The sequence below is a fragment of the Diuraphis noxia genome, unplaced genomic scaffold (assembly GCF_037042655.1).
Source record: "Diuraphis noxia isolate RWA-SAM2 unplaced genomic scaffold, SU_Dnox_SAM2 contig0002, whole genome shotgun sequence".
In the NCBI taxonomy this organism is placed as follows: Eukaryota; Metazoa; Arthropoda; class Insecta; order Hemiptera; family Aphididae; genus Diuraphis; species Diuraphis noxia.
The window spans coordinates 46,504,296-46,517,775 of NW_028301712.1; the positions used below are offsets into that span (position 1 = coordinate 46,504,296).

The following is a 13,480-nucleotide window of genomic DNA, read 5'->3' on the forward strand; positions in this document are numbered from 1 at the left end:
CTGAAGAGTTAAAAAAATTTGAACGCGCTTATCTCAGCTACTAGTGGTTCGAATTTAAAAATTATTTTTTTGTCGGATTTCCCACTTATCGATAAAGGCTATGGGCTATATAACATTATTAGTAAGTCTACAGATTAGTTAAAAATTCAATAAAATATTATGATCGAACAGGTATAATTTTAGTCGTGTAATTTGTAAGATGAAAATGGGTAAACCCACGGGAACTTGTTTGAACATGAACTAGCCGGGTATTAAAATATGAATTAAACAAAAATGTTGAATCATATAGAGTTGATATTTTTAACAGACTACGAAGTGCACAGGGCCCAGCTAGTCTTTAATATACTGTCAACTGTATAATACCATAAATTTACTTGGAGTAGGAGTCACCAGGCTGGTTTTGACTGTTATTGTAATTGATGATTCCTACTTCATACTTGCATGTAGGTATACTTGTAGCTATTCATTATTAAAATAATACATATAGGAAGGTATTTAGGGAATTTACATATTATAATTTATAATACATTGACCATGTTATTAGATGAGTGCGGTGAGTACATTCTTATACTTTTATGCACAGTATGGTTGAATGTATAGATTCTAAACAGAGAGGTGATGGTGATCGCAGGTCTAACGATGTGTGTTTTTACTATAAACATATAAACACAAATTATATAATATATTTCTATATTTGAAGTATTTGAATTATTTATATATACCTAATATATATATATATATGTATATATTAATACTTTGGCAGAATTTGCAAAACAGTTTAATTATGCATTAAGAAAGTATGTTCTTTTGGCTAATATCCAGCGACACGGTAGTGTCGCGAGCTAAGTAAAAAAAAAAGGAAGGCGAAGCACTCGACCGTGTATATATACAGAAACCTAAACATTCCCATTTAATACGTGTTAATATTTTGGTATTCTTTATTAAAGGCTGTAGGTCTAATAAATGAACCAAATAGTTAAAATGAGATATCAATCGATCGAGAAAATCATAGGCTACGTGCTTTTATAATTTTAAATAGAATCGGTTGAATAGTATTTTAGTTATGATCAAAAAACTGTGGATATTTAAGTGATCATTTTATATTACTTTCGCCGCCGGCTGCCGTATTAAACGCGTCATGTTGACGGGACGAGTGAGAGGATTCTTGCGACGGCGGCGTGTGTCTCCCACTACTATTGCTTCCCCCCACCGCTAGACACATACAACATACTAACACGCGAACATGGTCCACAATCGCTTATCAGTTATCGGTATCGGTGCATTCTGTTTTCGTAATTTGAAATTTCGTTCTTTCGTCTCGCGTCCTGCGTACGAGCTTGTTGTCGGCGTTATTGTCTCGTGTCCATAATATTATTATTCAATGCACGTGGTATCACCAAACCTAACCGTATCGACTATCTATCATTTTCCATTGAGCATTTTATTGTTAAATAATATATAGTCGTTATATTAATAATTATTATTATAACAGTCTTTATTATAATTTATAATACTTTATTGTGACTGTCTTCATATTTGTGTCGAATTGTATCTACATTAAAAATGGTAACTTAACTCCAAAAGGCGCGAGATATGAGGAAAAAAAATATCAGGAGTCTACTCAATCTAAAATCGTAGTTGAAAGTTATAATAGTACTACTATTAAACAGTGCAGTATTAACACGGTACATGAAGTACCACTAAAAAGAAAGAATCCAAAATCCAAACAGTTATTTCCATTTTATTAAATATTGAAAAATGTACCAATAGATCAATTGGTAAATTAAAAATGCCTCTGGTTCAAGGTAGGTGTACTGCAGATAGAGTATTAAAATGGGTGCTGAAGTATAGGAAACAAAATGTACTTTTGTACAGAACGATATGTTTAAACATCTTAAAAAAATTATAAATAAGACATTACATCATAATAATGGAAAAAAAAATAAAAAATATCTTGACCCTAATAAAAACTAATGATATCTCAACAAAAACACTACGTCAACTCCGTGTAAAAAAACGCTAAGTAAAAAAAAAAAAATATATAAATGCAATAAAATGTGTGATATAATGTGGAATCTAAGTAAATAGTTTAATGAATAAAATGTATGTATAAATAATTAATTCAAATTTAATAAAAATTGGTTATTTATATTAATTTATAATATGAATTATTTTAACTCAAATTGATCCAATTTTGGTTTACTTGGCCGGAAGATTCAGTCTAAAAAATGTATAGCCAAGTACTAATAGTTTATGTAATAAATAATGAAAGCACCATTACAATAAATAAATTGTTTCCGGCTAAGTAAACCAAAATTGGATCAATTTGAGTTAAAATAATTCATATTATAAATTAATATAAATAACCAATTTTTATTAAATTTGAATTAATTATTTATACATACATTTTATTCATTAAACTATTTACTTAGATTCCACATTATATCACACATTTTATTGCATTTATATATTTTTTTTTTTTTACTTAGCGTTTTTTTACACGGAGTTGACGTAGTGTTTTTGTTGAGATTTAGACTATACATGCATCTAGTATACGAGTGAATTTACTGAAAATCGTCTATTTGCCTATTTCAAAACTAGAATCTACAAATTCGTAGTAGGTAAGACTTTTTAATTTGCAATTCTTGATGAAAATAAAATTTTTATATAGTAATTTAGAAGAGAAATTAACAACATGATTTAACGATTATTACCTATAAATTTTTATTAATAGATATGTTGTACCTTATTATTTATGTATTTTTAATTACGTAAAGTGAATTAATTTTACATTCAAGTAAATATTTGTTATGTTTTTTTTATTTGTTTTTTGTACTAAATCTACAATTACGCTTTCCAATATCAAATTTTGAGAAAAGGACCTACTCGTCGTTGTCGCAGTGATCGGATTGTAAGAACACATGAAGCAAACAAAATCGTATACGGTTCATATTCATTATTCATATATAGATATATTATGATGTTCATATATAAGTTAATCATTATAGTTCCAAGTAAGTACTACGACCTTATGTGCAAATTCAGGATTTTAAGTTTTAAGTTCTATGCGAATATGCAATAGTCATTTTATGATCTCATAAGTAACTCCAAAAAGCAAGCTCTATATAGTCTATAAGTAGGTAGCGTGGAATCATTAATAGTGTAAGCAGTCATTTATCTTATGGTTTTTACTTTACAAAAATTATATAAGATTTTTTCTTCTTTACCACACTCACGTATGGTAAAATTATTATTCATAATACCATTATCACTCATCTATCATCATGCTATTGCTATAATTTAAAATATTAATATTAAAGATTTAAATAATTTAACTTGATTTTAAATATTAATAAACTAAGATTATAAGAGCCGAGTTTTACTGGTCGATGACAGTCCCTGCAGGCTGCAGTGGTGCAGTGTCGTACCGACAAAACGAGTAAAATAAATAAAATGACGTCAATTAAAATCATAAATGGTTGAGTCATATAACGCTTTTGAAAATCGCTTATACGTCAGCACCACCACCTTATAAGTCTCCATGTACTAATTTCAATCCAATTATTTTTATACTATTAATTGTGTAATAGTCCCATATTATACAAAATAGCGAAGGGAATTGGAATCGCTTACACGCGGCTGTATCGTCGACGTATCTATATATTTATTTTACTATACTTATCATATTTATAGAAAATGCATTGTTGAACTGTTATTGCGTGTGAGGGATTCAGAGGACATTTTACCGATTATTACAGTGATAGTTAATCGGCTTGTCATCAACCAACGGCCGAAACGCTCGAAATCACCAATTTTATTTTTTTATTTCCAACTAATAACAATAATAATTTTTTGGATGGCTTAAATTGATATTGCAAAATAATGTTTACATAATATTATTTAAATATTTTTATATTATATTTTACATATTTATTTAATAACTCAACAATTGTTTACAAACAAAATATTATAGAAAAAAAGGTTTTACATAAAATTCGTACAGTGAAATTTCAGATTGGAATAAATTACTACAGCTAGGTAAACAATGTTAGAAATGGCAATTATAAATAGGTACATAAATGTGCATATTAATATAATAATAAAGGCCTGTTAATACATTTATATAAATAAACTTTAATACATATTATTTTAATCAGGTACAAACATAAAAAAAAATTGCGTACGTTATATAAAATGATAACAAAAAAAGATGATTCAAATATTGGATTCTAAAATTATCAAAGATACGTTTGAAAATCACGAGATGGTCCATAATTGATTTCTCGCTTTTCACTCACGAGAACTACACATCAAAACTGCCACAAAACCATATCATAACCGTGTCGTATGGGAACACTGATTGAAAAAAATAAAACAGATTACTGTAAACATTCGACTGAAACTCCGAGAGGGACAGGTCCTGTTGGATGGCCAACTGTATGTGACCCGCCAACAATTTTTTAATGTTGATCAGCGCGTCTTCCATCCAGTCGCTGAGGGTGGTCATGCGGTTGCTGAAGAATACGCAAAATATCGAAACGCCGTTTTGTCGATATATCTGCACGGTGCCCGAGCCTATGGGCATGATCTGTATGTCTTCCAACAACCTACAAAGAACAAGGTAAGTATGATAAAAATAATAATTATATGTTATATAGATAGCTGTAGTGAACTACAACGAGTATTTAACATTAATTATAATTATTTCACGACAATGTCATTATATAATATTATCTAAAATGTAATATATTTGTTTTGAGTTTAAAACATGATGTTCCTCGCACGGGTTTTATGAAGTTTTTTCAAGAAATTTGAATAAAAATATGAATTTGGTATTTCTCGTGTGAAATAAAAATATTGATTAGACGTATTAAAATATAATAACTCATCTGGCGTGTTCTGATAGATCTTGAGATTATAAAATAATGATTTTTAAAACATTTTTGTGATTCAAATTAGACTATTAGAGGGAATAACGCATTACGTATCATATTAAATTTAAATTTATAAATTCCGAAAAGTTTTTAGCCATTATTGTGCAATAATAATAATACATTTTTTTTAGAAGTTAATAGGAGGTAATCGTAATACTATAATATAATAGGATACTAATAATAGTTAAATATCAAAAATATATTTTTCAAATAGGTATTGAAGGATTATATGGTGGCGTTTTCTTGTAATATAGACCAATATTATGATATTATATATTATATATTATCTTATATGACAATCATACTAACCTAATAAGTAATATAGTTTAACTGCTTAAGTCTATGTATACACATGTTAATAAAACGACACTTCTAAAAATATATTTGAATTTGTCACGAAATTAACTTTAAAACAGTTTCCCCACTTTTTTTATAATGAACTCTATTAAGCAGTAAGCACTGCAAAATTAGATGTTTAAATAGTATAAAAATATTAATTTAAATATTAATTTAAAAATGTATAAAATGTATCTTCAAATTATATTAAAAAATGTTTTTGGTTAAATAGGTTAGTCAATAGTAATACAATTATTTTCGAAAGATTAATTCCTTTATAAAAAAAAACACTCAATTCATAATCGTGTAACGCGCTATTGACATTATATTATATTATGCTTGCTTATGTGAGAGCACACCTCTATTTATTTTTCCCTACAATCACACAATAGGTATATATACATATAGTAGGTAATGATTTATAATATTATGAATTCAAAATTACTACACACACATAAGTATTTTAAAAATTGTCTGCGTTGAACTTCTTAAAAACCATTAGTATCCATTAAAATATGTCAACATATTATCTTTGTAGTATTCGACAATGTAATCGATCATATTACAATATATAATATAATATAATATAATATAATATAACCTATCAGCTATTGCGTATTTAAATACATTTATAATAAACCGTCACAAAATGCTTTATTAAAAAACACTAAAACGGCTTCACTATCTTTATATAGGTAAGGTTGTTGACTGCAGACTGCAGTATATTTGAATTAAATCATCCCAGTTAATTAATATATATATTTTTTTTTAATACCTATCTTTGAAAGGATAACGGTCGTTGACACGTTCCACCACTTCGTCTTCCCAATTATCCAGGTACACGATGTCCATGTCGATAAATAAAATGATGTCAACTTCTGTGTCTAATTCCCAAACATTTTCAGGTATTGTTTTAATCACTGGTATATTTGGTTGTTGCATAGCTGTATCATAATTATATAATTATATTTAAATAATTAGAAAAATGTGAATTTTATAAGTACAATCATGAATTAATAAATATTCAATTTCAAATCACTTTACATTGAAAAAGTGTATATAAATAAGATATATTAAGCGTTTTATAATTTCACTAAAAAATAATACTAATGCTTACATAAACTTTGAAAATTCTTATTTAAATAATATAAGATAAATAGGTATATTCTAACTGTAATAAATGTATTATGCATAATTTGAACACCAACATAAAACGGTAATAATATTATGAACTTACTCGTCCTCTTACAATCGTCTTCGGATAGTAGAAGTTCGATGGGAGCCTTTATCTTCGGTACTATAGCAGGTGACGATTTTGGGGTAAACGTCGTCACTGCTGGTAATATTATTTTATTCGACGATTTGCGGTCGATGGTGTTATTTTTAGTGATAACTATACAATAAAATATAACGTCAATATTATATTGGTCGTTACTCATTACTTATAATTATAAAACAAACAATATAAACGATTTGTATATTTTGTCACACGAAGTTCTAGTTGGATCGATTTTTGAACACCTATGTATTTTAATATTTTAAATAACATTCTAAGATAATATTATTGGTCGTTGTGTATAATATGTTCAACGTAAACACAGATAAAATAATAATTTATTATTTGTTAATTAATGTTTTGAAATTTGAAATTTTGGTTCCGTAAAAGGTTCGGTAGTAATTTTATCTGTGTGAAAGTCGTGTGGGTAGTGGGTATGGTAGCAGCGGGCACTTTTAATTTTAGATTGAAATATTGAAATATTTACAGACTTACAGTAATAATATAATATTATCATAATAATAATAATTGTATCTATAAAATAATTTAAGTATACATATATTATACGCATAACATAAAATGTCCGCCTGACGCGCCTGTCATGTGTGTTTGTTGTTGAATGAATAGTTATTATTATTACTTAGAAATTGAAATTTTTTTACTTAATTTCAGATAGTTATAATATAAATATTATATTTCACACGTAGGAACGAATGATGATCCGAATAAATCTAATCGTAAACTCAAAGATTCGGATATCTGGTTATCGGTCATATTCAAAAAGTAGAATTCTGGAAAACTCTGTAGTCGGTTTTCATCATAATCATTCGAAAATTGCGGATTTATAACGTTACAGAAAAGATTGGTTGGAAACGATAATAATAATAATCATAATTAATAAACTCACTTAAGAGAACGTGATATCCACATGTGTTGTCTCCGTCTTACCAGTGCATTATAGGTATAGTAAATTTTACGTTCAGCAGAACACGTGTATAGCTCCGTTAGCTTAAAACTTGGAGTAAATTGACCTCTTATAAAATTTAAAGGTATGATTGTTATCTAGACAACCTCATATGCTTTTTATTATATTTAAATTTTAAATCAAGTTATGAGTATTTTAAGGTGCACAACAAATTTACAATTTTAAAATACTGATAACTCGCTTTAAATTTAATATATAATAAAAAGCATATGAGGTTGTCTAGATAATAATCTTACCTTTAAAATTTATAAGAAGTCAATTTACTCTAAATCTTAAGCAAACGAAGCTACACGTGTTCTACTAAACGTAAAATTTACTATATAATGCCTTTGTAAGACAACACATGTGGGTATCACGTCCTCTTAAGAAACAGTATAATATAGTATAATAATATGATGTGTGTTGATAAAAAGTCGCACGAAAACGACAAAGCAGATACTATTACCCTTGACGCGGCGCTTGTAGGTGAGCCCGTTGATGGTGCGGACGCGTTCACGGGGCGAAGGAAAGTGCCTTCGCTGCCCGCACAGCCACAATTCTCCGCTGTCTCCGCGAAAAACCGTCCGGAAAATGAGCTCAAAATCGTACGCGACCGGCCGCGCTCGGCGCTGCACGGCCAGATACCGGTAACCGGCCAATCGGTCCCGAATCGTCCGCAGTCCGGTTTCGACGTCGGACGCTGCTGTGCTGTCCGGTTTTTTTTTCTTCCTCTCTTTGCTGTAACTGTGTTTTACGTTGCTGTTTTCGTTTTTCCGATGATGTCGCGTCCCGTTCAACAACAAACAGCATATCGACTCGCCATACACCGAATACACGAGCGCACACGATTTTACCGACACGTTTATAATGCTCGCCATGAACCTGCCAAACAAAGAAAATATATAGTGCGTACATCAATGTTTGAATTTTACTTAAGACTAACAATGAACTTCGGGCGTATATTATTTTAATAAATTGAGAGGGTTGAGCTCAAATAACAAAACTAAATAAAAAAGGGTAACATTCTACCGTACATTAGGTCTCTATATAGAGAATAGTCACTAAATTGATGAATTAAATAAAAAATTCAATGACATAAAATCATTGTATGCCAAAAACCAAAACCGATTATTATAATTATATAATAATAACACCAAGTATATTTTAATATTATATATTATTGTATTTTAAGTAATTTATCTTAGTACTGGCTATTAGTACTACAAACAAGTCTACAACTAGTAGGTTAAATTAATTTTTTTTCCGAAAAAATTGCATTTGAAAATGCCATTGTGTATATTACTTAACCTATAAAATATAATAACATACTTTAAAATTATGAATTACCTATGAATAATATTTTAAAATAATATCAAAACAATTAAAATCGTTATTCTTCATAATATAGTTCATATAAATTATTATATAATTTCATTTAAATTTGAACTTAAAATGTCTAAATAAATGTGCTAATATATATTTTTTGTTTAAAGTATCAATATAGGTATAAACTATTAATAAACGACGTTGTTTTAAATTCAAATTTTTCTTATTTATTAAAATTGAATATATTTTATAAGTTTTTAATTTCAAACCGATTTGCAAGTCTTCGAAATTTTGATACATTTTGTCAATATTTGAACTTTAAATGTTTAAAAAAAAATCATGTCTACGAATCTTTAGAATGACACTGTTATGACTATTATAGGTAAAGCTTATAACAACTTATGAGAAATCTCGTATTAAATTTTCAAGCATTAATTCGACAAATGTATTAATAACATTAAATAATGCTATATAACATATGAAATGTGTATCTTTATAGAAATAAAAAACTAAAATATTTTAATTTTAAATATCTATAAATAACTTAAATCGAGTCAAAATATTTTTAAATTTTATTATGTATGTATAGAAAATAATTAAATAAATATTTATTGACCATTTGAAGTGTGTAAGATTATTTGTTTTTGAATTACAACAAAATAAGAAAATTGTTCGATTGTTAATAATTTCAACTTTTAAGCCTGAAATCCAACGTTGGAAAAATGTACTTCAAACACTCACAAAACAATAGTGTTTTACTAAACTTTTTTTTTGTTAAAAGTTGAGAGAAATCTTGTGAATTTTAAAAATCTTAGGTATAAATAGGAAGTTCTTATGGATATATAACTCAAAATAATTTGCACATTTTTGTGATTTTAACGGTTATTGTCAAAATTCTAACTTCAGGGCTTCCATTCGGCATAAAAAATTACTATGGATTTACGCTAAACTTTTTAGTTTTTTTTTAGTTTCAATCAACAACCTTTGAGGAATCTTGTATTAAATTAATAAGTATATTGACAGTGCATTTTATACCTGTACATTTCTCACATATTTTGTATCAAAATATTTTGAAAATGTAATGGTGTAGATAAATTTGTAATATACAAATTGTGGAGTCACCGTCAATACCACGAATCTAAAAAAGTGAATGCCAAAATAGCTAAGTATAAAATAGCTAATGGTAAAAACAGATAAAATATATTATTTTAAATTTATTATCCTTATTATTTATCAGTAGTAATAGTTATAAAGATACAGATAATCTGTGTGTAAACGGCGTCGAGGTCCAACATTTCCTTTGGAAATGTGAAATTGTTATGACATGGTAGATTTGCCAAAGACTAATATTCTGTCGAAGGTATAATTATTTTTTATAAATAAATATATCTAAAAATGTTAAATATATTTAATAGATTTTTACTATATTATATAGGTACGAATCGTGGTTTTAATATCGTTTACTTGGATCGTGTCACTCAACACTTTGGAAGCTTATATAGAAGGGTTCAAACAAGAACAGACTAACACACAAATGAAAGTAGAGCAATAAAAAAAAAGAAAGAATATCAAGATACTGCATTAAGAATTTTAGAAATTCAAAAACAATATACAGAAAGAAATATTTTAAATTATTTGAAATGCATAGCCTATAATTTATCATTACAGGTATAAATTATAAATATTATATAATATCTTTTATCTTTTAATTTTTATATTAAATTTTTTAATTACTAATATTTAAATAGATTTACGACTAAACTCTGATGTATTACTAAAAACGATTATAATAATGATCATTTTATAATAATATTCTTTAGCTGTTTTGAACATTTGTTATTATGGATTTTAGCTATATTTTATACTTAGCTATTTTGCCGTCGCTATTTTAATATTCGCTTTTTTTAGATTCGTGGTATTGACGTGATAATACCCAAATTGTGATGTGTTTAACATATGGATAAAATTGAAAGTGTCAATGCTTATTAGTTTTTAGTTTTACACCATAAAATAAATGAATTCGATTCCATCGAAAACCATATTTGTAGCGTAAAAATACCAGCTTTTCCTTATTAATTTTTTTTGTTTTACTGGACGCTTTTGAAAACTCCTAGGAATTCACCAAGTACCAACTAGATTCATGTTTTTCATCAGAAAAATAGCTGTAGTAGCTAGTAAATTGAAACATTTTTATCACCCCAAAAAACGACGAGACTTTAAAAAAAAATGCTAAATCATTAAACTAATACATTCATCGCTCTGAGTGTGTATAAGTGTGTCAATAATATTCCTATCAGAGATAAATCGCACAATGCACTAGTGTATAATAATACAAATGTATTATTATACTAGCATTACTAGCTCTATAAAGTTATAAAAAGCAAAGAATATTTAGGTATGAACAATTTAATTTCAAAAACTAAAATCATAATAATCAATTTTAGGATAATATATTATATTCTTACAAAATGCATTTTAAATTGCAGTAATAAATCAATCAGCATAAAAGAAAAATATGAAATATTATAATGTAATTAAAGTAGGTATAGCATTTCATATAATTAAGAGATTAAAACTTATGAACATTCTTAGCCAATGCTTTAATTTGGAAAAAAAATAAGAAAGAAAAGGATGCTAAAATGTAAAAAATAGGTAACCTGAATATTGAAATATCTTATTGATTTTAATATGATTTTTGTATGAATTATTATACATTCTACAAAGAAAATGGATTCCAACAATTGTACGCGTTTTGATGAAAAAATTGTATGTTTGTTATGTCGTATTGTTACATTATGTAACGCGTTCCCTTTCAATTAAATTTAAAAATAGCTAAATATATTGAAGAAATAGTTTGATTATCGATTTTAACGAACTCATGCAACGGTATAAATTCCCCTTTGACGGGTTTTCACTGCAATTTATAATAATATCAGTTGAATATGATTATATTATTATATTATATTTTTTTTTTCAAATAGTGCATGTTAAAAAATGACTGCAGGTATTATACATATATTATGATTTATGTTTCAATAAACATAAATATAATATATCTATATGTACATATGTCATTTATCTACTTTAATTCTAGTGTACAAAATGATTAAATTAATGTTAAAAATACTTACAACTTTTGAAATGGATATTTGGCATTAATGCGACGAAAGCATTCGTCCTTCCAGTAGTCTCTATTGTAGACATCATTTTTGTCAATAAATAAAATAATATCAAATCCTTTTTCCATTTCCCAAATGTTTGCTGTAGTTTTTATTATCAATGACATTTTGATTTCACTAAAAATAAAAATAAAAAGTTCAATTTGATTTAATAATCAATATTTGAACGATGCACAATATAAAATTACACCAATAACTATGATAAACATTTTCAACAGTAAAATGTATTTAAATTAAGTCATATAACAATTAACAATAATAGGTACCTATAAGGTATGTAAACCAAGATACCAATATTATTGAAATTTAAATATTGTAAAAATAAGGTATAGGTACATATTATAATGTTACTGGATGCCTTGAATAAAAACGTAGTTTTCGAGTTTTTCGTTAGCGCTTTTAGATTTTTATAGATTAAAATTGATTGGTGTTCAAATTACTGTGGAGAAAAATTCAAGTAGCTAAACAAATATGTTCAATTATTTTGTAACTGCTAGATCGTAATGTTCAGACGTTCAGTTGAGGAAAAAAATTAAGAATTAGTTACATGGATAATATATTCTTTACGATTAAACTCATAGATATAATTGCTTGTGATTAACATTGATAATGTTCAATGTAGTATTATCTATTTTATAAATCCATGGATTTAATCAATAGCCATAGAATATAAGGCAATTTTTAGGACCTCCGTTTCCATTTAATTAATCGTGTAGAATAAAATTAACAGAGTACAATTTATCATTCAAAACCTAAATATTAAACTATTAAAGTACAATCCCGAGTAGCAATTCAAGTGCAGAGATGGTTAAAATATCATTAAAACATAGGTACGTGTCGAACTCCGTGCATTTGTGGTTCAGGGCATGGTATTTTTTTCCATTTGAATACCGATTTTTTACATGGGTAACACTGTGCTCGATTGGTGCGTAGGTCAGTGTTATAACCGTGTTTTTAATAAGAAAATAACTCATTCTGTACTGTGCACTATTAGTGTAAATATTGGTGTTTTAACGGTTCAATTATAAACCACAGCGCTGCGCACTATTAATGTAAATATCGGTTTTTTAACGGTTCAATTATGAATCACAGCACTGAACATAAATTGTGTAAAATTCAACAACATAACCTGAGCTGTGTCGTGGGGGGCCTAGGGGGCATGCGCCCCGGGCGCATGGTTTAAAGGGGCGCCAAAAAAAATATTTTTAAATATTTTAAACTATACGTTAATAAAATACATGAGAAAGATTATTGTTTTACAACTATTAATATATAATTAATATAAAATATAAAAATTTCAATTCTTTAGAATTGAAATGCATAATAATAAATAAATTAGGGGGCGAATATTTTTAATTTTGCCCCGGGCGCTAAATTTTAACGGTACGGCTCTGATACATAACCAAAAAAATTACTTAATTTATTTTAATTTTTATATAAATGTGACAAATGTGTTATTAATAAT

The 13,480-nt window shown here is 27.3% G+C and overlaps 1 protein-coding gene across 1 annotated transcript; it reads right to left on the reverse strand.

Annotated features, from left to right (window-relative positions):
* Positions 1–4,046: 4,046 nt before the first annotated feature.
* Positions 4,047–12,131, reverse strand: LOC107169342 (uncharacterized). The gene is made up of 5 exons (XM_015519065.2): positions 11,968–12,131; positions 7,977–8,392; positions 6,508–6,663; positions 6,046–6,214; positions 4,047–4,607 (listed from the first exon to the last, which is right to left on the reverse strand). The coding sequence occupies exons 1-5, from the start codon at positions 12,120–12,122 to the stop codon at positions 4,304–4,306; spliced, it is 1,200 nt and encodes a 399-aa protein (XP_015374551.2). The 5' UTR covers positions 12,123–12,131; the 3' UTR covers positions 4,047–4,303.
* Positions 12,132–13,480: the final 1,349 nt, after the last annotated feature.